This window comes from Crassostrea angulata, chromosome 3, assembly GCF_025612915.1.
Source record: "Crassostrea angulata isolate pt1a10 chromosome 3, ASM2561291v2, whole genome shotgun sequence".
Classification (NCBI taxonomy): domain Eukaryota; kingdom Metazoa; phylum Mollusca; class Bivalvia; order Ostreida; family Ostreidae; genus Magallana; species Magallana angulata.
Genome location: NC_069113.1, coordinates 41,257,392 through 41,285,134, shown reverse-complemented (window position 1 = coordinate 41,285,134; position 27,743 = coordinate 41,257,392). Strand labels below are relative to the sequence as shown.

Below are 27,743 nucleotides of genomic sequence, written 5' to 3'. Positions count from 1 at the left end.
AAAGCATGTCATTTTGTATGAAGAGATATCATTTAAATGTCTTAACAATGATAAGTCCATTGTAATTGAATGAAAAGTGGGCTGGTCAGGTTCAACAGTAGATGAATGATTAGCAACTAGTTATTGTGTGGTTGAGTAGTCTATGATGAACTGACAGCTCTTTTTTTTTAACAGAGAGCCCTGCTTAGCTTATCCATATCCTTACAGAAGGATTTAGAAAGGGCAGAGAAGAGAAAAAACTTGGTGTCCATTTCTTCATCATAATTACCAAGGTAGATTATTTTTCTGAAGTTGAGATAATCTTCTTTTTGGTGCGTTCAAAAGGGATGCAATGAAAAGAAAAAACTGTCCGACTCTGGTTTTGTGAGTGTGAACTCAGGTGTAACCAAGCACGCCGTGGGAATGATGACAGAACAAGATTTCTACCCGCATGTCCTGTTAAAGTCAGAAAAATCACTCCAGAAAAAGTGTTACCATGGATACCATTCCTGAGACTCTGCTCCTTTTCCCTGATGAGGAAACTTACAACTGCATCAGCAAAAGGTTTGAAATTTCTCTGATATATTCTAGTATGTAATTATTGACGTAATTCTTCTCTTTGATCAATCTACAAGCTCTTCCTTGTTGTAAGCTGTTAACCTAAGTTTACCTCTTTATTTCAAGGATTACAACCAGATATAAATGGAGGCTTAACTTTTTTAAGAGAGTGTGTATCCCATATCTTACTATATATATTAAACATCTATTGTCACTGTTTCAGTGTAGTAAGTAGAGTAATAAAAAGATTTAACTTCTAAGATTTCTTTGTATTAAAGAAGTAAAGGAATATATCATTCACTAACATCTATTCTGCACAATGTTCAAGCCCTATGAACTTGGAGTTACAGAGTGATCAACATGGAAATTGAGTATTATAAGATCATTAAGAAATTGCATTTAATTACATTTCTTGTGCTTTATAAAATCATAGATTTTTGATACATGTTTAAATTTAAGGAACCATGACACATCATTTCTGTCGTTCCTTTAAAGAATATATTCTTTGATAATAATTGTGTTGGCAAAATCAATCAAAATACAATGAATCATAGAGCAATTATATTTCTGAATCAGATCTCTTTTGCACAGGGAATCAAAACAGAATGCCTTTATATTCATTTAATGTGCAGTCGTTTACATGCTATGTATTTGTTTGATACAATATTGTTGAAATGAGAGAGAAAAAATATTAGCCATATAAATATGAGAGTTTTTTATATTATAGAAGAAAAAATATGTTAAATATTAATTTTATATGCAACTCTATAAGTAAATCTCTAGATTTGCAGCTTTAAAAAAAGTTACCCAGGTATATCCATATATGCACCTCAGAAAAGGATTAAAGTGCCATTTCAGAATTATCATTTTGTTGCCAAGTAAGGCATGAAAGTGTTAATATGTGTACACAGAGTATGAAGTTTTATATGGGTGCTCCACCACAAGATTCAATAAACCACCTTTTCTGAAATAATTTACTTTTCATGTTATTTACGATCAATTTTCGTTGTCGTCAATTATGTCCTCAAGGCTTATCTACACTGTTGCCAGGCTTTGGGGCATGTCCTCTGTTATTCTATGTGAATATATTTTTGCCTAGTGTAAATTGCATCAAAAATAAAATTGCACTTCAAAGCAGGTGTTATGAATATATGCACACTTATGCTTTTTATTGCGCATGAATTGGAAAGAAGTCTTGAGTTAAAACAAATCACTTATTTTAAACATGTAGTTGGAATTTGACCAAAGGCTAGATTGAAATAAGAAAAGATATAGCTGCATGTAAAAGAAAAAACCCTGAATTGGTATTATTGATATGCTCATGGTGCAGATACATGAATAAATGAATATAGCAAACTAATTGGTAGTAATTAATATAGCAAACTAATTGGTAGTAATTAAAAGCTTTATTGTAAATGCAGTCTACAGTAAGTCAATTAACATGGAGCCAGTCTAATCAATTAGCCAGTGAATATGCATTTAAGAGAAATTAATTACAATCAGGAAAGTTGGTGGACACGACAGCTCTTTCATGTCCGATCAATCTCCTCATAATTCATAAACATGGTAAAACACATGCCCCACAGAGCTAGCCATTAATAAACATAGAGAACTCGTCATTATAAGGGTCCCTGCCCAGTCTAGGTGGGGAAGGGATCATTAGACAGAAGTGCCCAGGTGTCGGGAGTAATTCACATTTACTATGTCTCTCATGTAGGTAGATTTCATGATAGAATAGATCAGTGCTTGCTGATAGATATTTGGTATTAAGCAAGCCCCTAGCTAGCCTAAGTAAGATAAAATTCTTTGATAATTGATGTATCTTGAAAGAATTTTGTAAACCAAACATCTGAGAGTTTTGATTGGAATAATTTTTCTAAAAGTTTTGAAGTGTTTGAGATTTGTGCCTTGCCTCCTGATAATTGATAGGAGCAGGTTCTGTTAACTTTGATCTGGTGAGAGATAAGAAAGGTGGTAAATCTGGAGGATGTTCACTTAATGAAATACTCCCAATATTTCCTGTTTTCATCTGTGTATTAGTTGGGGCTCGGGCATGAGAAATTGGTAGAAACCAGATTTTCTGATAAAGAGCCAAAGTCAAGTGCCAGGATGAAGTTAATTCATCTTGTATGCTGAGCGGCTGAGTCTATGTTACAATGCCTTATTTCTCGTACCAATGTGTGCTGGACAAATATTGTTTACAGACGGAATTCATAAGTGTTTTTCTGTAAAGCACAGGAAACTTTGTGATTCTCATTGAGAGATTAATTTTTCATTTTCACAGAATTCTGTGATCAATGAAGAAAACTGTTTTTCACCATGGTGACTTAACAAAGGACAAGGTGCCTGATTCTGAGAAAATCAGAAAAATGGCATCGGACAAAATGAGGACGGGGTTCACCAAAATCAAAATGTATTTGAAGGAGCCCCGGAGCAGTGATGAAATGTGGTGTATTTTCAGAGTGGCTACCCCAGGGGAACCACCGCCCAGCCAGGAAGAAAAGGCGGGAAAGGTGGAGCAGACGACAGGGACAAAGAAAAATGGCAATCTAGATAGAAAAGAAAAGAATTTCTCCCAGCAGGCTGAGGAAGGAGATGGAGGGGGTAGGTGCCAGATCTTGATATTTCTCATGCCTTATTCTTATGCATTTTGTACATTCCAGCAATCCATGCTCTGATATCTGATGGAACAACCAGGTGTCACATTACATCATGATACTTCAGGGAGGGTGCTATATATATAGTATTTATAGGAACATACATACACAGTTGATATGTTGATTATTTAAAAGAGTTTGAAAAACATTGCTTCACTATATAGAGATATCCTCAAATCCCAAACCCTAAAAAGAAAACCAGTAATTTTATCTATAGAGATTCAAAATTTTATCAAGTTGTACAAAAAGTATTTCTTTCTTTCAATCATGGTTCTTATAAGGCTAAGTAAACTGAAGCTAGGTTTCTCAGAACAATGGTCTAAATGGTAAAAGAAAATTTACAAATAAAAGAGAATTAAGAAACAAAATAATAACAATTAAACTTTGTTTTAATATATATTTTAGACTTTTTAGATGCAGCCTACTTTGATTGATTGGTATAAAAAAAATTCTCATGAGTTTTATAAAGGATTAAATACAATAGAACTAAAGAACATCTGAACCAAGTGACTCACAGTAGCAGTTATCCATAAAAATATAAATTTGTTTTTAAATATTTAAACATATTAGATATTAAGCATATTTGAGGTATTTAAAAGCTAAAATGATAAATTTCTGACAAATTTTTACCAACAAAATGCATGACCTCTTTTTCTAACAAGGGCACTCAACCTGGATTTTTTGTGTGTTGAAGTATGGTTACACTCTGAATACATTGTTATTTGTATGTAATTAAAGGTTTCTATTAAATATTTTCATTCCTGCTTAGAGGTTCAAATAAAGCAATTAAATGTTCATTTCTGACAGCTTTAAAAAGATGTAATTAATTGACAGCCAACTAAAAGTTTAGTAGCCAGGGGCTTCAGGGCAGAAAATAATGCTTTAATGATTCCATTAAATCAATTCTAATGGCAATAATTAGGAGAAAACAACTTACTGATACTTCTTTTTATTAAGCTAACATTCAGTATTTATTTAGCTTTCAGTTTTATACATACGGTGTTGTAATTTTCTTAAACATTTGAACAATATTAACTTTCAAGAAATGACAATATCATGATCAATAAAAAATTATCTTAGTAAGGACAGATATGTACATATTGGTAGAATAGCATTTGAAAATCACAATTTGCAGAGATTATCCACAAGTTAAAGAAACTTATGTGAAGTGGGGTTAGCTAGGATTAAGTTCAATCAGGGCACCTCGGGAAAACTACAAACAGTTAATCCCTGGGCCTTGCCGGTAAAGGCCATTATACATCTTTCTATGCTTCATACCTGGTTCATTTTTGTTGGGTCTTAAAGTTAAGTAGAAGATTGTCCTGATTAAATTATGTGTCAGATAATGGGGGTATTTTTGTTATGTAATTCTGACAGAATGTTGGGGAATTATGGTTGAAATTGTTGTAACCGATATGTAAGGGTTCTGTCGGTATATGGATTATAAGTAGGGGATATACAGGCCATATTTTGAGAGATAGAATCGTTTTTACTTAAAATTATGGGTAAGTTTTGAATCAGTATAGAACTTTTTGTGTGTGTCAGAAGTTATACATCATCTTATTGAGACTCAGTGGGTCTGTATTACTCAGGAAAACTTGGGCGCATATGTGTTGTCAAAACCATTTAAATGTTGAAGACAATAAACTACAGCTGCTATTTTTTAAATCATTTATATTGCATTCATTTCCTTTGTTGCAAGATTTGAGTACCTATTTCAAAGCACCAATAATGACATTTGAAAGGTAGCTTAAATGAATTTTTTGTTGTGTATATCTACTGTATAGACACAATTTTATGGTTTGTTCAAATCAGCAAAAGTTCTCTTTAAATATGTCTTTAAAAAATTCTGTGATCTTTCACCTCAAGGTCTTAATATATACCTCTCAATAGGCTACGATTGCTAACTTAATAACAGTTTTTATTATTAAAGAACATATTTATTTTAGCTGTACTATGGCAATATTAAGTTATTCAAGCTGTGAATGATCTTGAATGTATCATTCATGTTTTACAAGGGGAAAAAACAAAAAAGGGTATTTTCTCAGATCTTTTTTTTTCTATATGAAACACACATGCATAACTATTTATGGTATGAGTCTACTTTCAATGACTATTAATGGTATAAGTACATATTTCCCATTACAACACTCTAATCCAAAACCAGCATAGATGACATAGCTAGTGCAAGTTAAAAATGTCACATATATAGTTCAAAGTACCATACAAGCTTGGCATGTGAGCTAGTCATTTCAATTGGAATTTTTATTTGTAACTTACATGTAGAGTTTGAAACCAGCCAAAAATCTGTGTGGTAGACTTATTTATACACAGGAGTGGTGAGTTTTCACTTATTTTTGTCCAATATTCTTTCTAAATGAAAGTAAAGTTCTCCCTACCATAATATCTGTGATACATGTAGTAACTAACATTTGATTGTCTTTTGATTACTTTTCTCTCGATTGATATGATGTACATTTTAGTACTAAGAGCAAGTCATAATGCTTCTGGGTTGTCCCCCCCCAAAAAAGGTGATTTTAGTTACGAATTTGCACAGATATTGTTCAGAAAGAAGAGCCCACACTGTATGGTCAAAATGATCGTCTTTATGAAGATCGAAGTACAGGGATTTTCATTGTGAATACACACTGGTATTGTTCAATAATACATCTTAAAGTAAGTAAAAAAAATCTCAAAGAAGAGATTGTCCTTGGGCTAATGGAAACAGTAAACCTGTGGTTCTCTCTGACATGTTGGAGTCCCAACAAGTGGAGAATTTAAATATCCAGCTTAGAGAGGAAACGAAGGGAGTCCCGAAAAACTTTTTTAAACCATGGCTTTACCACCGGGTTAAGATGTGTCGTAAGGGCTGCTAATATTTAATGCTCTTGTACGTGTCTGGATTGAGACGGACAAGGAGATTTCTTGTAAGGGATAAGGTCTTTGTGACAGTCTCTTCAGGATCTAACCCAGCGACTTAAGCTGCATATGGTTCATTTCGTGTTTGGGTGATAAGTGTGTAATAATGTAGATAATGCTGTGTGAACACTGCACCAGGATATGATAATTTTTCATATTTAGGAATATTCTGTGTTGGAAAAGTTCCAAGTTTATTGAAGTGTATGCAGAAAATGAACCCTAGTAAGTGATATCTATGATCAATGCTTTCCTATCTAAGCATTTTTTTTATCCAGCGTGTGAACATCTGGATGTCTGTTTGCAATATTATGTACAGATTTTTGTGCATTTTCTCATGAGAATTGTGTGATATGCATTATTGTCAAAAAAGTTTCGAAGGATTTGTTTTTTTTTTCAAAATGAGACACAGAAGGCAGCTTATATACACATAACATTTACACCAGATGTTTCATCTCTCTCTCTCTCTCTCTCTCTCTCTCTCTCTCTCTCTCTCTCTCCTGGCAATTGAGGAGGGAAAAGTTACACATTTTGTATTTTATCCGATTTACTTTTTAGTTTGTCCCATCTCTTCTGCTTCTGATACCCCCTCCTTTTTACTGATACCTACTGTATCTTCAAAAAAATTAAATTGATACAACTTACATTGTTTCACTGTCTAGAGAACATCTTACAATTTTCCCCAGCAATCTATACAACTTGAGGAATACACATTATTGATACTGGATGTGACAGCTGCTCTTATTTTCTCTGTGTTTAAATGTTTGTCATTGATTAGATATGCTTTTGGGGGTATTGACAGAAAGCTACAGGTGGTGGGGGCATGGGTGAATTCTAACATGGCTAAAGAAAAATGCCAGAAATTTCCCAGACAAGAGGGCTGTTATGTGTTTGATAGGAGTTTAATGAAGAAATTTTAGTGATATTAGGTGAATATAGCTTGCCTTTTGTTGAATTTACATCATGTTTGTTCATGGCAGATCTAAGATTATATAACTTTGCATTCCTTTATGTATATACAAGTTTGTTATCATTTACCATTTATAGCACTTCAATGCATAAGTTCATATCACTTCAGAAGTCATTGACTATTGAACAAGTTTTAGGTTTAAAAACAAAATATTTGTTGTCAGAATTGATTTTATGGGGCGAAATTTAATCAGCAAACAAATATATTTTCCAATCCGTGGAAAGGAAAAAAGGTCAAATCATTAGATGAATCAGAGATTTAAAACTTTCCGACCTTTATATACTGTCTATTTAATATACCACCAGGAATATAAAACCCATATATCGTCAATGTCTTTTCTAATATTCCGTCAATTCAAACTGTTTTGTACTCGGAAATCCGCCCCACGGTTCTACAGAATGGAACCATTGAATTTCTGAAGACCATTAACTAATGTGAATTTTCCTGCCGATTCTTTCAAAAATATCTAGAGCTATTTTACCCAAACAGCTGTTTTGTTGTTGGACGATAAATACACAATACTGCGGTGTAGAAATTCAGGTGTGTATTGGGGAGTAAGTTAAATATTGACCTCCTGGTTTTCAGTAATGTCCAAACAGACAGGACTATCAGTATGCAAGACATTTAATGAATTTGATGTATTTTTAATCTTACGGAAAGATAAGATTGATCAGACATACAAGATCATTTATTTAAACCCAACAGCAAATCTACCTGTGTGCTAACGTGTGTATGTATGAAAGGCGGAGGATAGGTATGGATTTAAGACTACCCATGTACCACTCGTCCCTGGGTATTTCTAGTGCAGATTTGTCATCAAAGTGGTACATGTACTGGTACTAACAAGGAGATAAGAATCTGTTCTATGAGGTGAATTTTTCTATTTCAAAACATGGTGTCTTTTGGAGTTTCACACATTGTTATTTTATGATCTGTAATTATCTGTAAACCCTTAGAAATCGGTGCGTTTAAAAGGACATACAATCTCATTGATAAAATGGGGGCTTAAACAGATACCCTAAATTTGCCTTTGTTTTGGGTTATTTGCTGAAAGGTGCTTTTTTACAATTACGCAAATGAGGTGAAATATGGAGAGAAAAAAATGAAATCCAATCTGACAGGTTTTACAAATTTTATTATTTTTATTTTCAGCCATGGAGCAAATACAGCTAACAGAACAGATTGCTATGGTAAATATAAGAATTTTTTCAAATTAGTTTCCTAAAAGTTACAGTTTAGGTCATTAAGGTCATACGACCTCTCGATAGATCTATGCATGTATAAATGCCTCAGGTCATTTATTGATTACCGGTAAATACTGTATATACTTAATATATTCACTAGTATTTATGTTTATAGTACATGGAAATTACTCAAGTGAATAATTCCTAAATTAGTTATCCATTTTATCTCTTGGATCTTGTTTAAGCATATGAATGTTAAAATACTATGAGAAGGGGTATATTACGCTCCCAATTTACCATATTAAACAGATTCATATCATTTTTCAAGTGAAGTACTTGTACCTTGTATTGGGTTAAGATTGATATTCCATGTATTCATAGGTAAAAAAAAATAATGTACCTTTTTATCTACTAGTATACATAGCTGAAGTATTTTATTGCTGAATTAAGTATAAAATCTGAAATATTAAAAAAGGTTGGTTTTTTTAATCTTTAGAAATAGGGTTATATTTGTCTTTTTGTGCTGTAGAAACATGACTGTTAAAGTTATTGCAAACAATGAAAAAGGAAAGAGTTAAATTATCACTATTAGTTCTAATTTGGTGTCTGACATTTATAGTGATCATTTGGTTATAGTGACATATGTCAACTCATTATTACAGGCACAATTTCTGAACCTCCTCATTTAACTTATACATACATTGGCCATAATAGATGACATAATATAGAAACTAAGTTGTCAGACTCCATTCAGGGATGAACATAATCAGAGCTCTAGCTAACTGTTCATGAAATATGGAACAAACATGTAATTCCCAAGAATTCAACAGAAATTTTGACATCATTCCAGGAAATTAAGAGTTCTTTCAAGATATTTTCGGACTTGATCTTTGTTGAATTAAATCCAATGAGCAGAACCCCCTAACAGCCAGACACCACTTCATAATACATCTATTCATTACATCATTCATAATCACAGTTCCTGGTTCAACAAGGAAGATAAAGATCTAGGTTTTCTGCATCCCTCATTCCACAATTAAATCTCATTTCCTCATTGTGTTTTAATTAAACAACCTCATCTATAAAGTGGAAATACATGTACATAATTAATCACTCGGACATGAAAATGACATGCTTAAATCAGAGCTTGAATAGGCTCGGTCTTAATTGAACACTTTTTTGCTATACGTGTATATTGTCAATAGAGTAGAATATTTTAATTAGGATTTTATCAGATTTAACCATTTCACTTGACCTTTAAATTGTCAGCCATGGGAAAGATCAACTGAATGATGTTTGTTTTCACAAATTACTCTTGTTTATAAAAAAGTAAAAACCAATTCAGAAATATCATGTATATATACATACTTTTGTCAAAGTGTGGTTAAGGAAAAAGTAACAAGTCTGTAACAGACTGCTTTACATACCTGGTACATGTGTTAGGTGCAGTAAAAGAGGAATGTGACCAAATCTTTAAAAAAATTTTGGTTCAAATCCTATATTAATAAGATGCTTGTCAAGCTCAGCATTCATAGGAAAGAGTTTTGACCATCTGAAAACTATTCCCAGCATAGCATACAACACTGACCATAGTTTTTCTACAATGCTCTTAATTTTGAAGACACTGAAATGATTATCAGATAGTTGGGGGGGGGGGGGGGTAAATCTGAGTTCTTGGGTCATAAGAGTTTACATGTATATTACTTCTTTAGCTTTCTCAGTTTTGGAGGGTAGGGAAAGGGAGAGGAAGCTTGAGAGCATATGATTAGTATCTTGTTGAGTAATGAACTAATGACATATGTCTTAATTAAAGAGTATTCATCATTTGTGATCAGATGTTTACTTACCAGGTATCAGGTTTTAAATTCAACAGCTAGATGATTACTTTCCTTAAAGAGCCATAATACAGAATAATGCCTTAGACAGTATTCATGTTAATATTAGCCAGACATTTTACTAAATGATGCTTTTATTTTTGTTCCCCAGGTACAGGACATGGTGCAGGAGATGAAGCTGAGTTTTACCTCGGCTATGGAGGAGCTGGCCAAGACACAGTATGGAGACGATTCTCTACACCAGCAACTGTCAGCCGACCGGGAGAGCAACCTACGACAAATTACCGAGCTCACCGACCTCGTCAAAAGTCTCAAGGTCCGGTGGGATTAATAGTCATCATTCTCTATGTACAAACCTTGACAATCGGTACTGCTCAGTTGTAAAGCAAATGGCTCACTATGCAGAGGTCTAGGGTACAATGTCTGGTTCAAATGCAAGTTCTTGTCCTTATTTTTGAACAAAGGAAAATTTTAGCTTTTAAATATGATTATTCTGAGAAACTTCTTAAAGGGTCAAAAACACATAAAATTTATATATATATATATATTGCCTCAAACAGATATTGCTCTGATATGCATTAGTATATATACAATTCATTTCTTCATTATGGCTTAAATTGGTTTAATAAAGTATACAGTGTATGTGTAAATGTCAGTTTTCAATGTTCTTTTACAGTCTGAGGTAGACTCCATTAAAACTGAGCTGAAAGGAGTTGTGGCTACACAGAAAACTTTGGAGGAAAAGTAAGTTTTTCAAAATTTTATTCACTGAGAGGTTTTCTGAAAAAGAAGTGCATATCAAATCATAAATACTGATTGCATGATAACTTCTTTTCTCGAAGTGTACGGAAGATTAAATGAGTTCTTCAGCTATGCGATTAATGTTCACTACAAAAACTACCTTGTTAGAAAATAGAGAAAGGATATACATGTATAAGCAACGATGTTGCAATCCCTTTGTTCATGTTTAAACCCTGAATCCCTCCCCACACAATAAAATCATTACATTCAACTCCTTATCAACAAAAAAAACAAAATAAATACAATCTTGGTTTTTTGTATTGTTGTCACTTTTGATGCATGGAAGCTTAGCCTCAAACATCATAATCTATAAACAAACAAGATCCTCTGTTTTACCATCAACTGTCATGTGTTATTTTCTTTAAACCAAAGCATTAGTCAGAGTGCAACATGTTGCAGTAAAGCTCAATATGTGGGTGGCACATGCATGTTGTGTATCCTTTATATTTTGTTGAATTGCTGAAATATGACAATTATCGGTAGTTCTGTTCCCATTCAATTTTTTATTTAAAAAATAACCCATCAAAATGCTGAAATTTAATTTTTCTATTTTTGTTTGAAACATATACCAAGACCTAACATTTCCAAGGTCAAAATCAATAAACAACACATACATAAAAAATATGCATTTCAATCCATTCATATTTTAAAATTATCATATTCCTTTCCACACCATTTTGAATTCAAACCCCAATGATAATGTGGTAGGTCAGCAATAGATTTTATCAGTGAAATAAAATCATCCTTAAATGATGAAGCAGTCCTTGATAGATTTTTATGTCCATAGTTATCTGGTAAATCAGACATTTAGCTCCTTTTGTAATGGAGTGAAAAGACTTTCAAAGGAGAAGACACTTGTTTACTGTGGGTTTTGGTGATCCGACGACAGATAGGTTATACTTTTATGTCATTCCATCCACCCTGGAATAGCTTTGTAATAAGAGAAATGTAGACATCTGGTTGAACGTAGAGCTCGGTTTCCATTGGTATTGTATCTATTGCAATTGTCAGTCATCTTATACTACCTCTTGTCTTTGAAAGAAAACAGATGATCTCTTTACTGGAGAGAGCTTATATTTAAGATATAATGGAATTTTTCAATGCCAACATTGAGGAAAGAATACATATTTTTTCACTCTTCAGTGGATTATGTTCTTAAAAATCAACATTCTGAGTAGGAAAAAACTTTTAATTACTTTTCGAAACTGAGTTTTGTCAATATTGACTGAAGCCTGTTACAAAAGACATGCCACGTACAGAACACTTTCATTGACACTTGTGCGATTCCGTATTCAAACAGAAATTCAAAGCATGGGGGTACATGTACTCTCTGACTGGAATTTGTCATACCGTCATTTGGGTAAAGTTATAATGGGGCGCTTTGTGTATCTGTTTGACCTTCAGTGTTGTACACTACCGGTATCTGGAATCATGTGTTACAGCAGTTCTGTAGAGCACCCACCCATTCAGTGAAGTTTGTGGCTATGAGCAGAGATATTGGTAGATAGAAACACTGATTACTGGCACAATGGACTGTCATTGATAGCTGGGGTTTCTAGAACTAAATATTGTCAGATTTTGTATTTGCTGATGTACTGGTTTAGAATCGCAAAGTCCTCATATCATATTATCATATGACCAGTTTAGGATAGCTTTGTAACAAAGTGTTGGTTTGGTATTGCTGGTACATGCATATGTTATGGTAGACAAGCTACATATGCACTCCCATACCAGTCTCCCTACCAACCGAACTTTATCTTCAATTCCACCCCCCCCCCCATCCCCCTATTCTCTGTACTTTTTTTCCAATTACATAAAGACATTCTCAATCTCACAATTTTAATGTTACATTGTTAATTACTGTGGTTTCATCAATATTTGTTGAATATCAATTTTCGTAGATTTCGTTGTTAAATTGATCCACAAAATTAAATGTTTATTGAAGTGCAATATCCAATTACATTGTGAGCCACAAATTTACATATCCTTGAAACTGTGATCTAAATCCACAGAAATTGATGCCCATGAATATCAATGAAACCACAATATCACCATCATTGCTGACACAGTCAGACTGAATGTACATGCTTAGGTTTGAAAATAGATGCCTATGTGACTATTCAAAACAACTTTTGGGGGAAAGACAAAATTAGACATGTACTTTACTTTTTAAAGTGTATTTTAAATGAATGCATTCTATAGATGTTATTAGTAAACATTTGTTTTCAGATTTAAGTCTGAAAAGCCCCGACTGGTGGACTCTCCTGCTCCAGACTCGTCCAGAAAAGATGTGGCCCCAATGGTGCAGCCTTATCTTGCTAGTCTTCATCAGCAGAAAGGTACACCTCTCTCTCTCTCTCTCTTTTCAATTTGGCTTATTTTTAGAAATCAATTTTACTTTTTTTGTGTACAATAGATGAATAATCTAATATCCATAGTGGAAGCACTCAACAGTCTTTTTAAAAGAAGTGAGAATTCTTATTTCATTATTTTTGTGGAGTTCCCTAGATCTGTTTGTCTGTTTGTTATAGCTGCTGATGACTGTGACACACACTCGGTGACGGCTCTTGCATGTAAGAGTCTGAACCTGTCCCAGGCCCTGCACGAGAAGTGTCTCCATCTGGAGCTCTCATCAAGTGACGAGGATGATACTCTCAGAAATCTACAGGTACCCATACAGAATTTCCCTCCCTCAATTGGAGGTTAAACTTACTGCTTAATAAAAAATTATAATCTATAGTGTCTGTTTTTGCATATAACAAAGAAATTCAGCTGATGCTATATGAATTGTTCATTAGTATTAAGGAAATTTACAATGTAGTAATTGTGTTTTGTAGGGCTCTGGATTTTTCATGGACAAAGATGGCAGTTGTAAGTGTCCACTTGCACAAGCAGCATTGTTTTGTTTTTCTCAGGGTGTTAGGTTTACTGTAATACTTTGGGATGTTGTGTGCACGTATCTTGTCACCTCTGAAGCAAATTCAGGACATGTACTCCTGATTTTCATGGAGTTTTAAATCATCTGGCATAAATTCATGTCATTCTAAATTTTGATAATTAAAACTTTTTAAAAATATCATAAATAAAGCATCTTTTAACAAAGATTAAGTGTACCAATCAGACGATAATTTGTGTCCCTGGTGATTACCGGGTATTTGTTGCTTTAATAATGGGACCAAATTTTGCAAATGGCTATACTGTAGTTTCCTTCCTTTAAAATTTCTTATAAAAGGAAATACATTGTAATGCCTAATATTTTTAGAACCCTGCTGTGTGAATAAACTTTCCCACCAGTGTTTGAAATGAAAGGCCTGCTAGTGCTTACTTTGTTGAAATTATTAAATTGCGTTGCTAAATCCTTTGACCTTGACATTTGGAGCTGTGTCCTTCACCTCTCACATCACTGTATCCTGTTACTTTTTTAAACTCACAGATTACCTTGATGATAAACATGTTCATCCAAGAAAATTACCTCTCCATGAAAGGGTGGTGGAAGAAGGTAACCATGGTGATTTATGCTTCACTGAATCTTACTTTCACTCTGTCTGCCTTTACTAATGCTATATCCAATGATTAACTGTAAATCTGAAGGAGTTCAGAGTCAGGGTTTGTTGTAATTTTCTATTAACAGAATTATATCATTAAACCTTTTTATGACTACATTTTTAAACTCATAGTTACCAAGGTAACATTTAGTTTTAGTTAAACAAATATCAAATGGAATATGCAATTTTTGAATCAAGTTCAAAGCAGTATACTGTATTATCATCTAAAGTGCAAAAAATTTCATATAGATAAAATTTTGGGGTATTTATCACAGTGCAAAGGGAAAAGGCTGCCCAAGAGATTGTTGAGGCTGAGAGGTCCTACTGTTCCCAGCTCTGGACGTTAATTGATGCATACATGAACCCACTGAGGCATGCAGACATCATGACAACCAGAGAGTTGTCTGCCCTCTTTCCCACCTACATCCCTCAGATGTACGAGCAGCACTGTCTGCAGCTTCACAAGATGGAGGAGAGACTGATGAAGTGGAAGATCTCGGGCATGCTGGGAGATGTGTTTGTCAAAATGCTAGAGAAACAAGACGTAAGTCAAGGATTTTTTGTCGTAAGTTAAGGACATAGGCCTAAGTGGTTGAAAATTTTGTTAAAATTAGTGATAATGAGGAGTGTCTGTGAACTCGGAAAGAAAATGGTTTTAGATGTTTCTTTATAAATTGTTCTTTACATGTAGCTTATTTCAAGATCTGAATGCTATTTTATCAACAGGGAGAGGGACTTGCCCTGTACAAAGAATACATCAACGACTTTCCATCCATCATCAATAACATGAACCAGTGGTTTTCTCAATCGCCTCATTTCAAGTCCCTCATGGGGGTAAGTCACCATTGTAGTATGCATTCCAAAAATTCATTTGTGTTCTGATGCATGATTTTAACTTTTGTACTGAAATGAATAATTCAATTTCTTCTTTTTATTTATTTGCAGAGTTCAAATTTAGCTTCATCAAATGTTATACCTCTGCTTTTGGAGCCATTACAACAGATACCTAAATACTCACTTTTGCTGAAGGTATTATTCAAATTTCATTATATTATGGAAACATACATATCACATGTCATTTTGACAACAGTAACTGAATGGTGATTTTTTTCCCTCTACAGAATCTGTTGAAGCACACAGCAATGGATCACCCAGACAGACAGTACCTGGAGGCGGCCCTCTACAGCCTCAAGAGTTTCCTCTACATCATGAACAATGACATTGAACACGCCTCGCAGTTCCTCAACGTCTCTCGGTATCAATCACATTTTATTGATATAGATGGAAAAGCACCCTTCCTTTATATTTCACAAAGTCTCATTTCTTTTCAATATTTGATACAAAGTTCAGATATGATTTTTATAAAAAAAATTCCAAGATTATTGCTTTTGTTTCTGAATCTTCATATAAATTATGATAAAACAAAGTTGTTATGTAGAGACTGCATGTAAATGTTTGATGTTGAACTGAATTTTCCTTTTCTCTGTGAAGGTCACGAGAGAGTGGGAATTCAATGCGTTCTCGTTCTAGTGGGAGTAGTGCTGAGGCCAATCAGGTGTCCAGTGCCAGGGACAGTGGAATCCAGGAGGATGAAACGCGTCACCCCGCCTCACCCAACACTGCAAAGAGGTATGGAAATATCAGCTTCTTACCCTTAAATATGAAAACATTCATTTTTGTTCAGATTACTATGAATTGACCTCTGAACTTAAAAAAAAAGTTTTATCATTTATATGTGTTCCTTAATAGATAACTTCTCTAAAAAGCAAAGCAAAAAAGTAGTAAGAAAAGTTGAGTGACTGTTTCTCTGTATTACATGTTTTATGTTATTTGCAGATACGTGCTGCAGGTGTTGAGGGAGCGGAGAGAGAGGGAGGATCAGGGATACAGGGACCGCCCGGTCACTGTCCCCTCTCGACATCATCATGCATTTGGAAGTCATCCAGATTTATCTGCACAGGAGTATGTTGACCTCATGAACACTAGCAAAGAGAGCAGTGTCTACTTACCCTATCAGTCTGGCCACAAGATGTATTCTTCCCTGTCCAAAATACCTGCCAACAAGGTGCCAGAAATCCGTAGTCCCGAAAAACCTCCAAGGCGAATCAAAATACGGAGGCGACCTGACAATCCAAAGAGTGCAATCAATTCAAATTATCTTCGCCCACTCACACCTCATTTTCCATTTTCAAGTACTCCGACAACTCACACAACTTTCGATGAACAGGAGAATTTGAGACCTCCTCCTTCTAGCAGAAGAGGACGGACCAGACCAGCAAGTTCCATTGATTTCACCAACAGAGGAAATGAGAGAAGAGACCAGATGTTGGAAGATTGGTCATTCCATGGTTCAAGCCTCAACTCACCCAGAGATCATCCAGGAGAGGGGAGGGCCAGGAATGAGCTGCATCTGTCTCTTCAGAGATTGTTGGCTGAGCGAGAAAGGGAGGGCAGTCATAGACAGGAGGACAGAGACCAGTACTTCCAACCTGTCACCACTTCCTCAGAACCTGTAGGACCTGCTGAAGACAGATTTGGCCCCGCATCTTACAATGGATACCAGGCAGGTAGACCTGCATTCCAGAGGAAGATTGTGGAGGACTATGGGATATATGGTGATGAAGATGAAGAGGAGGATTTTGGAAAAGATGAGAATTTATCAGGTTCTTTTCACTCTCAGAATACTAGTAGCCCAATGAAAGTTCGAAATGAGAATCCATACGAGAACTTTCATCAGAGGAGAACTTTACCAGAGGTAAGAAGTGTAAAACAAGAGGTTCCTCAAGGTCACAGAGAAAAGCCTCTTCCTAGTCCACGAAGAAATGAATCTCAAAAATCCAGAATGTCGGACTCCTCTACTAAGTTACCTGTGGAGAGAAAAACCTCTAATGATGCTAGTGGCAGTAAACAGCTGAAACCTGAACACTTAGTGCCAGCTCCTGCTGAAAATTCAAATGGAGCTTTGAATAAGCGGAGGGATATGCAAGCATTTGAAATGGAGCCTATTGAGTATTCAGAAAGTAATAAGAGGAACTCTTATGTGCAGGCTGAGAAACCATCAGAAGACGATAGCTCATACAGGAAGGAAAGTCATAAAAACTCACCAGATATCAATAAAAATGACTTGAAGCTTGATGTAAAGGCTGCTGAGAGTTTAACCATGAGGTCCACGCCTCAAAATACTGAATCCCCTTCACGTCCTTCATCGGACCCTGTCACTACAACGAGTGGTCCAGTTCTCCGGAATTCCAACAAAACTGCCAAAAAGCTCCCTGTTCCGAGCGGGAGATTGAGCTATCCAAATCTAGACCAGATGTCTTCTGCCTCCAAAATCCCATCTCCACCTGTTACACCTACTGATGGAAAAAATCTGAAAGCTTTAGCCAGGGACACTAAAATCCCCATGTACATGCCCAAAAGGAAGGACAAAGGGGGCAAAGGATCCATGGAGAACATCTCAAAATCTACTGAGGATGTGTCCAAAGTCAAGAAAAAGACCAAGTTTGGTTCCATTAAGAGTTTTTTCGGACGTAAAAGGTTTGTTGATTTATAAATATGTTTAGTTTTATAGCTTTCATGTTCTGTTTATTTCATGGATATTTCTGAAGATCATCTGAAATTCATGAATTTCTCTCTCTGATCAGCAATAACATTTCTCTGGGATTTAGGTTGTAATTAATGCATTGGTACATGTAGTAAGTTTGGAAGTATTTCTCACTTCAAACTGTTTTTTAAAGGATGACTGTAAGTTTTTCAATTCCCCAACTTGATCAGCTATGAGGTAATTACGTCAAAGATGTTCAGTTTTGCATGGGAATTGCAGGTGTTGTCAAAGAATGGGCAGATTTAATTGGTTTATATATATTCATATCCCATAGTCAAGAATATTAATTTTGATAATTAAGCTTTGTATGCATGATTTTTTCTTACCATGAACGCTATTCCTGCAGTCAATTAAATTTAAGAATTGAACAAAGATGTATTATAGGCCCATGTCAGCCAAGGCTGACCATTTATTAGCTTCTGTAGCTAAGCTTTGACCAAGGGCTATGCTTATTATGAATGTTTAATTCAAGACCTTTCATATAACCCTACTTTAAAACTAATTTTAAGTATGAGTTTTATGTAGCTGTCTTAAGGTGACATTGACAGCGATTTAAAATGTTAATGGTGGCAGAATCTTCAGCTCTAGAGATAAGGTGATGAGGGGTGGGGGGTGGATTTGGATTTAAATGGCATCAATTTTTTTTTTATTATTTGCTTAATTTAATAGGCCGGGCATGGATGAAATGGAGACAGTGGATGTGGTAGTAAGCATTAGATTGATGAGAGTCACTGCACAGATTGAGTTTCTGGCTTTATTTTTCCATCGAGTGATTTACAGAGATTTTATAATCTTCTCACTTTTTAAGTAGTGAAAACTGCTGGATTTCAAGTAGATTTACATAGTCTGTAGAATTGATGCTGTATTTATTTCATTTCACCTTTCAAGATTCTAATTAAATTCATTTGTCACACACACTTTTCATTCTGTTGTACACAAAGAATAATAAGACACTGGTTTTTTTTTTCTTCCGTTTCATATGTCGTGTTCTTTTCTTAAATGAAATGTCACAAATAATAGTCCTTTAACTCACAGTCTTCATTCATACCAGTACATCTTTTCTGTTTCCTTAATAGAATCCAAGAAAACTGTGTTCTTAAGATGGAAGCGTTTGAGATCATAATAGCAAAAGTGCAATAGGGCAAAGGCAATCTACCAGTTATCAAAATAAGATTTTCTGACTTTGATGTGCTACCTCTATATTCAAAACACCTAACTTTAATTGGGTTGGCATTTTAAAACACATGAGCATTACAGATACATGTAATAAGACTAGGGTTGATATGATTTATAATACATTTGTATCAAGACTGGTTTGTAACATATTGCCTAAATAAAACTTTTACACCTCTTTTTTACATTAAAAGTGTAAGTATATTCTTGAACTCTTTCGAAGTCTTTCCATACTTCAATTCTCAAGATTTATAATTTGGAATGAATGTGTCATAGGAAATAGAAATGCTAGAACAAAGTTAATTGATAAATTAATGAATATAAGAGTTAATTAATCTTATTTTTGCATAAACTTAATGTGCTTTTTCATTTTCTCAAGTTTTGTTCTTGAGCTGTAGAGAATGGCAAGTATATAGAAAGCAGATAACTCTTAACTATTTCCCTTTGCTTTTTGCTTTTCATAGACCTTGTAGCTTGTCTTAATATATGTTTGAAATGTTTCATTTATATCAAATCATCCTAATTCATTTTAATTAAAATCATGATGCAATTAACATTGATGTGTATGTAACAAATTATCATTTTGAATGATAAATCAAAATAATATACATACATGTGTATCAGTGTATATGAATTAATCCAAAGTTTTCAGCTGATTATGCATTAACATGCATGCAAGTACATTGTATACTGAATAATTCAACTCGGTGATAATGAAATATATTGCTTTTCATCCATATATATATGATTGTTCATTCATGTAAAACCAAGTATTTTGATCATATTTTGTGAAATACTGACTGCATTTGAAATGTATCTATCTATTCAATATGCTACACAAATGGTCACTGAAAATGTTTCTTTCAAGACGTAAATTTGCCATACATATACATGTATCTTAAAAATGTACTCAAAATTATAAAAGCACAGATAATCAAAAACCTGCTTTTGATATATTTGATGACATCAGGCATGAATAAGACCATGACTGCATTCAAAGTCTTGCAAAGCTTTTGATATAATTTTCATATATAGATAAAAAAAAAATTGTGGTATCTTGAAGTTTATATAGTTTTTTTTTCTTTCCTGAAGGAAAATATTTAAAGACTTCTCATCAGCCCAGGATCTAAGGGAATCGGAATCAATTGATGTTGATAACAAAAGTGACATCCTGTCAACTGAATGCTGGGTAGAAGACGATATTGGAATCCACAATAAAACAACGAAAGACTGAAATTGAAACTATTATTTCAAAGTTTCTGACCTCAGTAGAAGAGTCAAGTTTGAACAATCTCTTCTCAAAGTTTATAAGTGGTTGAAAAGCAAATGCATGTTTATAAAAAAGTGCTAAACAATTAAACAAGCAAAGAATTTGTACATGACCGTCTCAACATGGAAATTGTCAAAATTCCATATCATAAACTGGTCTGTTCACTTTCATTTTTCGCAAGGACCAGTGATGATTTGAAATACTCTTAAATAGAATTTCCAAGAGAGAACATGTACCATGAATGAAATATAGTGTGGCAATACATGTATTGGTATTCACTATTGTTAGTTTGATGATGATTCCAATTATTCAGTGTACCCAGGTATATTGTACATGTACTTTCAATATATTGATCTGTACATATCACAAAACCTGCTGAAAACTAGAGCACAAAAGTACATGTTTTGTCATGTGCTACATATTTTACAAAGATTATTTCTGCCAGAAAAAGTTAACAGAGGAAAACATTTTTTTAGACCAATTTCCTATTGTTCATTCAAGAAATATTAATAATCATTTTTTCCTCAAATTAGTTATAATGCGGAACATGTACAGAGATTTTTTAAATGTTGGTTTTGCACAGAAAGAAAACATTTGATATTACATGTATTTCTGAATGGAGAATGTGAATTAGCTTTAATGGCTATATCATAAAGAACTGAATAACAGAGAACTTTGTAACAGATCCGTATGGAGTACATTTGACAGTCTTCCAGTGTACAGTTTTCTGTACAGAGTCAGAAATATATTTTTATTGCATTGTATTTTATATACATGAACTTAACAATCAAGATATTTGATTAAATATTTATTGAAACCATTTGGTATCTTCTTTTGTATTGAGTAGTAAATTTAATACATAAAATTGATGTAACAGAAAGGTCTAGATAAATTTTTTTACGATCAGCTTAAAAACATGACCAATGTCAAATAAGAAAATCAGATTTGATGAAATAACTGAGTATATGCAATGTACATGGACATTTCTTGATCTGAGACAACAGAGTAAAATGCCAATAATACCATAAATTTATTGAGAAAAAATTATCAAGACATGGATTTCTCGTCAAACACTCAGAAACTTGGTAAATAATGCTCATTTACAAGTCACGAAATTTATAATGCTCACTTGCTTAAGATATACATGTTAACTGAACTCTTAAGAAATCCCACAGAACATGCATTTACGTGCCGTGCATATTACTGGTATGTGTGTAAATGAGTCTGTAGTAAAATATGGCAACATAATGTCCATGGAATTGTATTAATAAAGGTACATATACTAGTATATGCAGGGTTGTCTCTAAGACCCGGGAGGCGGGGAATTCCCCCGCCTAAAGTGACGTAATTACCCGGCTATTATTGCATTTCAAACATAATCTAGTTATAAGCTAGACCTTCAGATCCCCTTCTACTTTCTTATTTCTCCCTTCTACTTCAATTTTTAGAGACAACCCTGTATATGTATGAGCAAAAACAATGAGTATAATGGCCCAGAGTTCTTTATGCTTGAGATTTTGAGAGATTAGTGTATATATATGATTCATACTACTAAAAAAAATAATGACATTTACAATCATTGCTTGTTAAAATTCTCTACAATATACAAACAATCTTGTGTGTTTAATTTCTATATACATATTATGTGAAGGTTCCTGAAAGAGCAAAAAATATCTGTGAATATAAATACAGTATACCTTGGTTATAGTGAAGCCCTAGGGACTAGTTATATCAGTGTAACAAAATCATAATAATCAGTACAGCAAATTCGTAATATTCATGTTTTCTTCCATAAGACTACAGTTTATGCTTATTGAGCTTTCGAAACCTGAATGTGTGTGAAAATAAATTTATTCATACTATTATGTCAGATGGTATTTCTAACTTTTGAAACTATATAGAAATTCATTATAAAGGTTTAAAATTTCATTATTTTTCACAGTGGAAATCAAAATCATCATTATATCCTTAAATTTACAATATCCAAATTCATTAAAACCGTTAGATTTGCAAGGATTTGTTGAGAATTTTGCTGGAAACTCTATTAAACTTGGCTATATCCAAGATTTTGCTATATCCATGTTTGCACTAAAAGAGTTTTACTGTATGACTTGAGATTTTCTATGGCTGCACATTTAACCTCTACCTATTCTGTACCATGGACCTCTAAAATTATCAAATTCATACAATTGAGAAAATAAGTTGCCAACTTTGAGCTTTACAGACATGTTAGCCACATAATGTTTTACCTTCCTCATTGAAGGAATAAACATTAAAAAATATACAATTTGTATTAAACATCAGTGCAAAATAATGCCGAAATAACATGAATTATATACAATCGGATATCATCAGATCTTACAAAAATGCATGTTTTATCCATTCCTGTGTACTAAATAAATATAATATGTTCTTGAAAATGCATTTACATAAGGTTAATTGCACAGAGTATTGCAAGGAGAGACAAGAAATATCACAAATACATTGTGAATGTAAGCTGATCAGGTGTTCAGTAAATGGTCTGGTTTGATACACTATTACTTCCAATACATAAAAATATTTGTATATAAAGTAATTAAATGGGACTCATTAAAAAATTAAATAAGAAAAAACCACTGATACATTGTATGTTCATGTATACCATTTTCACTTAAAATTAATGCATATACCAGTATGCTGGCTTTTGATGGCCACACTGTATGTTTTAGAAGTATTATCATGCATTATCAGTAATAATCAATGACTGACATTCCTTTGTAAATCAAGTTGTCCATACTCATCTGCAGACTATCCCCTCCCTCCAACAGTACTTGTATGCCAATAAATGTACTCCAACAGAAGGTTAAATATACTGTGTATACTGTGTACTGTGTATATAAGTATACTGTGCACACAACTCGAAGGATAATGTTTTGGTGAGTGGTATCTATCATTCGAAACTTAAGCCAGCTGACAGGTCATTCCTTTTGGCAATGACAGAACCTGTCAACTGCCATGGGTTTTGGAAAGTCTTTACCGAGGGTTTATAGTTACGTAAATATGGAAGTCAGACATCATCTCTGTTTAAAAATGCCAAACTTTTTGAGTTGGTAGCGAAAAGTCTTTGAGTTTGCAAGTCCAACAATGATTAAGATGAATGCGTAAACGATCATCATCAGGAGAAACTTGTGTCTGAAGCACCAAGAACGGAAAGCTGATGTTGATCTCCTGCAAACAAAAATACAATACAGATAACATACAATGATAAGAACATTATGGTACGTATGTAAAAAAATAAGATTTTTCAAGAACAAAAGAGCACTCTTTGCCATTGTTTTTCCTATAAAGAAAAGGTTTAACGTGATGAGAAAAACAAGAATAGAAGTTGAGACAGTCAATATAGTGTAACATGAATACAAATATTCTGCTTCAGCGAAGAAACCTCTAATACCCAAACATTCTCAAAGTTTATGCTTCTATATTTAATTCTTTAACTCAAAGGTAAGTATACTGTGTTAAAGAACTTTGTACAGTACCTGTGTGTACTAGATTTTTGGCAATAAACCAGCAGATATTTGATGCGGATCACATCGTTGTTCTGAACAATGTAGTATTTCTCTGGGACCTCTCCAGCCATGCTGTCTCCTGCTCGAGATCTGTTATTATCTACATGCATCAATAAAAAAAATTAATACAACAAGCTTATGAGAGTTTAAATCAAAACAACAATTTAGAGCAAAAGATGTATTCTCTGTACAGATAACAGGAATGGAATGAATGCACTACTATAAATGAAAAACAAAAAAGCCTTTAAATCTTAATAAAGAATTATAGCATTTTAAATTCCAAACAATAATTTGCCATATAACTTTCAATTATCATCAATTTGATTACATTTTATGAACAATTTATATCCAATGCATATGTATCCCATTTATGCTTAGTGTTGACAACAAATCAATATTTCCTATGACCATGACCTTTGATAAACTTACTGTTCTTGACCTGACATTTTACTGAAGGGTCATCAATCATCTCACAGACAGCTACACAGCTAAGCTTGTCCCCCAAACTGCTCCTCTCCCAGCTCCTCCCCATGGGGCTGTAGTGGAGGGACACAGACAACTCACCTGACAGGTAGGTACCCTCCCCAAACACACCTACCTGTAAACAAACAAACAATTCTATTATTTTTTATGCTGTCTGAAAATGTAAGTAAATGTTATTGTCATGTTATTCTATTTTTATTTTCTATATAAGCACTCCTAGCTGCAGAATTGCTAGATTCCAGAACAAAACTATTACTGATAATACAGTCAAACTGGAATATACAACATTTATCCATTGCAAGTTAAATGAATGGTGATAACAGTTCTGCAGTTGCCTCTAGCACATGATAAATATCAATTTACGGTAATAATTGGATTTTGAAGTGCAAGGGGCATAACTCTGTCAAAAATTGCTCAATTGTACATGGACCGACTGACAGACAGACAGTAGCAAAGCAATATGCCCTCCCTTCTGCGAAGAGGGCATAATAAACGATACCAACTGCCAACATCATTATGACAGAGATTATCTTTAATAACAAAGCCATTATTGGGGCTATCATACATCTTTTAACCTTATTCATGTGTGAAGCAAGCCCATGGTGTAAAATTGAATAGAAATTCTCCAGTCGGCTTCCATGGTATGCATACAAGAGTTCTCTCCCTTTTCTGACATCTTGGAATTTAGCATTGTTGGCTTCCGAGTAATTCACCTCAAAGACAAAGTTTGGCCTGACTGCAGAAACGCCACTGTCTTTTGTCAAAGCTTGGATGTCATCAAACTGTAAAACAAAGAAGAGAAATGTTTTACTGCAATACTGCTGCAATCATCACTCCGCAGAGCAAGAATTTTTTTATACCACAGCTGTTGCAACTAAATCCACCAAAGTTGTATAAAAAATCAATGCAAGCTTCAGCACAAATCAAAAAACTTAACGTAAAAAGCATGATGTTGGTAATCAATATCCCTACTGGTATGTTTATTACTGTAACTTTGATGTGTCTTTTGACTGGAACATTCATTACATCCCCTTTCTACAATTTCGTTCAACATTTCTAAACTATAGCACAAATTATTCAAATGTTCATACAATAAATAAGAATTCCAAGTGAAAAAACTTTCATCTTTTTTTTCTTCAAACAATGACCCTATGTTTACCTTTGATAGGTCTGTCATTGTAAGCCACCAGCTCCTGTTGTCTGTTACCCAGGCCAGTAGCTCCTGTATCTCACTGTCACTGTCTTCTCCTAGCTGATTCAATTTAGGTACCTTGTCAACTATCTTCTCCTGTAAAACAAAGCTATGATCAAGGGAAAGCTTTCTTTCTCTTTCATAATACATCTACTAGAATATATGAATACTTTTGGTTGATATAATTCCATGCCTTATATCAATTTTCCTAAGGCTTACAGAAGGTCTTCTGAGATACAAAGGTTATGAAACTGACCAAGTAATGCTCATTGACTTTCATGTATTAGAATATCGTACCAGATTTTTCATATCTTTCTCTCCATTTTTAATGTACTGTGGAGGGAAGGGTTTCAGCACTGTGTCAAACCTGTAGCTGTATAGGGCAGCAACGAAGAGACTCCAGCGTAAGTCTGTGGCCAGGAAGTGATCCGACAGTCTCTTTCGCAAAGTTTCAGTGTCTACAGGGGGCCTCTGATCTCCCATTTTCCAGACCCTCAGTTTACACCCTAAAAGCAGAAAAAATCTTATTCTTTAACCTGAGTCAAATTTCTTTTTGTTGAATAGTTATTGAAATTTAACAGATGAATATAATGTTGTACCATTTAGTCAAACGTTTCCAAATACTTTGAACTCTTAATAATCCATATGCCCCAATAAATCGACTTAATGACAATTGCCCAATTCATTGCACTTTTTTATCTTCATATTAAGTAATTTATGTCCTAATTCAGATCATCTCCTTCCCATTTTCAGAAAGAAAATTTCACAAATTGCATTTATTCTTAGTACCCATGCATCTAGTAACAGTGTCATGTTTTCATATTAACATGATCTCATTTTCATAACTATTAAATCTATACTCAGTCCCAAATATTTATGCAGCACATGTTCTTAAATTATTCAAAGAGACATGGTGACGCAAAAACTATGATGTACCAAATATTGAATTTTTTCATGATTTCTACTTGTTTCATATATCACATGAACAGATGAACTTTTGAAAAATTACGATGTTCAAAAGTAAATAAATCCAATTAAAAAGAGAAAAATATAATTAAGCATTTGGCCAACACAAAAATATAGAGTTTCCCTTCTGCTTCATTATCATAGCCATGCAAGTGCATAGAAATGTAAATAATGCAGTGTGGCATATATCATGGACGATCAGCTCTCAGTGAAACCAGATGTCTTTAAGAACTTGATATCTATAAAATGCACACTCTATAAATGCATGTTTCTTACTTATACGGACATCAAATAACCTCAACTTCAAATTCTTTTCTCTGTGTTTCTATCCCACTGTAACTATTCTTAGATGGCAATCGCAATCACGTGACACTCAAATCAATGTCCAAAACAATGTGTAAATCTGGATAAGTTTTAACGACTTGTTAACCGATAGGTAATGACTATTATAATGCATGAAACATTTAGTAAGATGAAATTTTGTATAATTCTAATTTTTTCTTATTAATATGTGGTAAAAATAAAAAATTCAAACATCTTTTAAGTCACAATGTCACTTTAATATTCATAAACACCTCAGGGTTCAAATTATGTTCATACTATAGTATGAAAAATGGCCAAGATTTCTCCTTCGAAACCCTCCCCCTCCCCCCTTAGGGTGTCAGAATTCAATACACAGCTACAACATTGTCAAGTTTCCTTACCATTAACATTTAAACAAGCTAGTTTGTTTGAGTAATAAAATGGGATATTATCTTGCAGGATAAACAAAATACATGATATAATAGTCACAGAATATGCATTCACTTTTAAAAATACCATAATAAATGCAGGTATCCTTCTGAAATTTCTATATTTTCATTGTACTTCTAATTATAATGTTTCTACTAAGAAAAATGAGCTAATCTTTAAATATCAATTATCTAACAATATCGTCGATAACTAGTAAAATTACCTTCAAGGAGGTCTACACCATCTCAATTCTTCGAGGAAATTCAGAACAAAATCAGACAAAAACAGAATAGGTAAGTTGTACTTGTGTTTGTTTTTTATTTTGTTTCTTAT

General features: G+C 33.8%; 2 protein-coding genes across 14 annotated transcripts; one reads left to right on the top strand and one right to left on the bottom strand.

Moving 5' to 3' along the window:
* The first annotated feature begins 152 nt into the window (after nucleotides 1-152).
* On the top strand, nucleotides 153-21,312 carry LOC128177934 (uncharacterized). Of its 13 annotated transcripts, XM_052844860.1 has the most exons (17): nucleotides 2,356-3,141; nucleotides 8,233-8,270; nucleotides 10,251-10,415; nucleotides 10,776-10,843; nucleotides 13,130-13,239; nucleotides 13,432-13,568; nucleotides 13,738-13,771; nucleotides 14,334-14,399; nucleotides 14,721-14,989; nucleotides 15,172-15,279; nucleotides 15,391-15,474; nucleotides 15,567-15,700; nucleotides 15,937-16,074; nucleotides 16,282-17,982; nucleotides 18,719-18,755; nucleotides 19,602-19,626; nucleotides 20,315-20,454. In XM_052844860.1, exons 1-16 carry the CDS (start codon nucleotides 2,835-2,837, stop codon nucleotides 19,611-19,613), a joined length of 3,408 nt encoding a protein of 1,135 aa, XP_052700820.1. In that variant the 5' UTR covers nucleotides 2,356-2,834; the 3' UTR covers nucleotides 19,614-19,626; nucleotides 20,315-20,454. The 13 variants fall into 13 exon arrangements, with proteins under 13 accessions (XP_052700821.1, XP_052700820.1, XP_052700819.1 ...); XM_052844861.1 differs by lacking the exons at nucleotides 18,719-18,755; nucleotides 19,602-19,626 and adding an exon at nucleotides 153-543 and having other exon boundaries at nucleotides 2,999-3,141; nucleotides 20,315-21,312; XM_052844859.1 differs by lacking the exon at nucleotides 19,602-19,626 and having other exon boundaries at nucleotides 20,315-21,312.
* On the bottom strand, nucleotides 21,286-27,743 carry LOC128177937 (protein mono-ADP-ribosyltransferase PARP16-like). The gene is made up of 8 exons (XM_052844870.1): nucleotides 27,634-27,743; nucleotides 26,010-26,218; nucleotides 25,680-25,808; nucleotides 25,096-25,302; nucleotides 24,467-24,635; nucleotides 24,008-24,137; nucleotides 21,948-23,699; nucleotides 21,286-21,774 (listed from the first exon to the last, which is right to left on the bottom strand). The coding sequence occupies exons 2-7, from the start codon at nucleotides 26,193-26,195 to the stop codon at nucleotides 23,546-23,548; spliced, it is 975 nt and encodes a 324-aa protein (XP_052700830.1). The 5' UTR covers nucleotides 26,196-26,218; nucleotides 27,634-27,743; the 3' UTR covers nucleotides 21,286-21,774; nucleotides 21,948-23,545.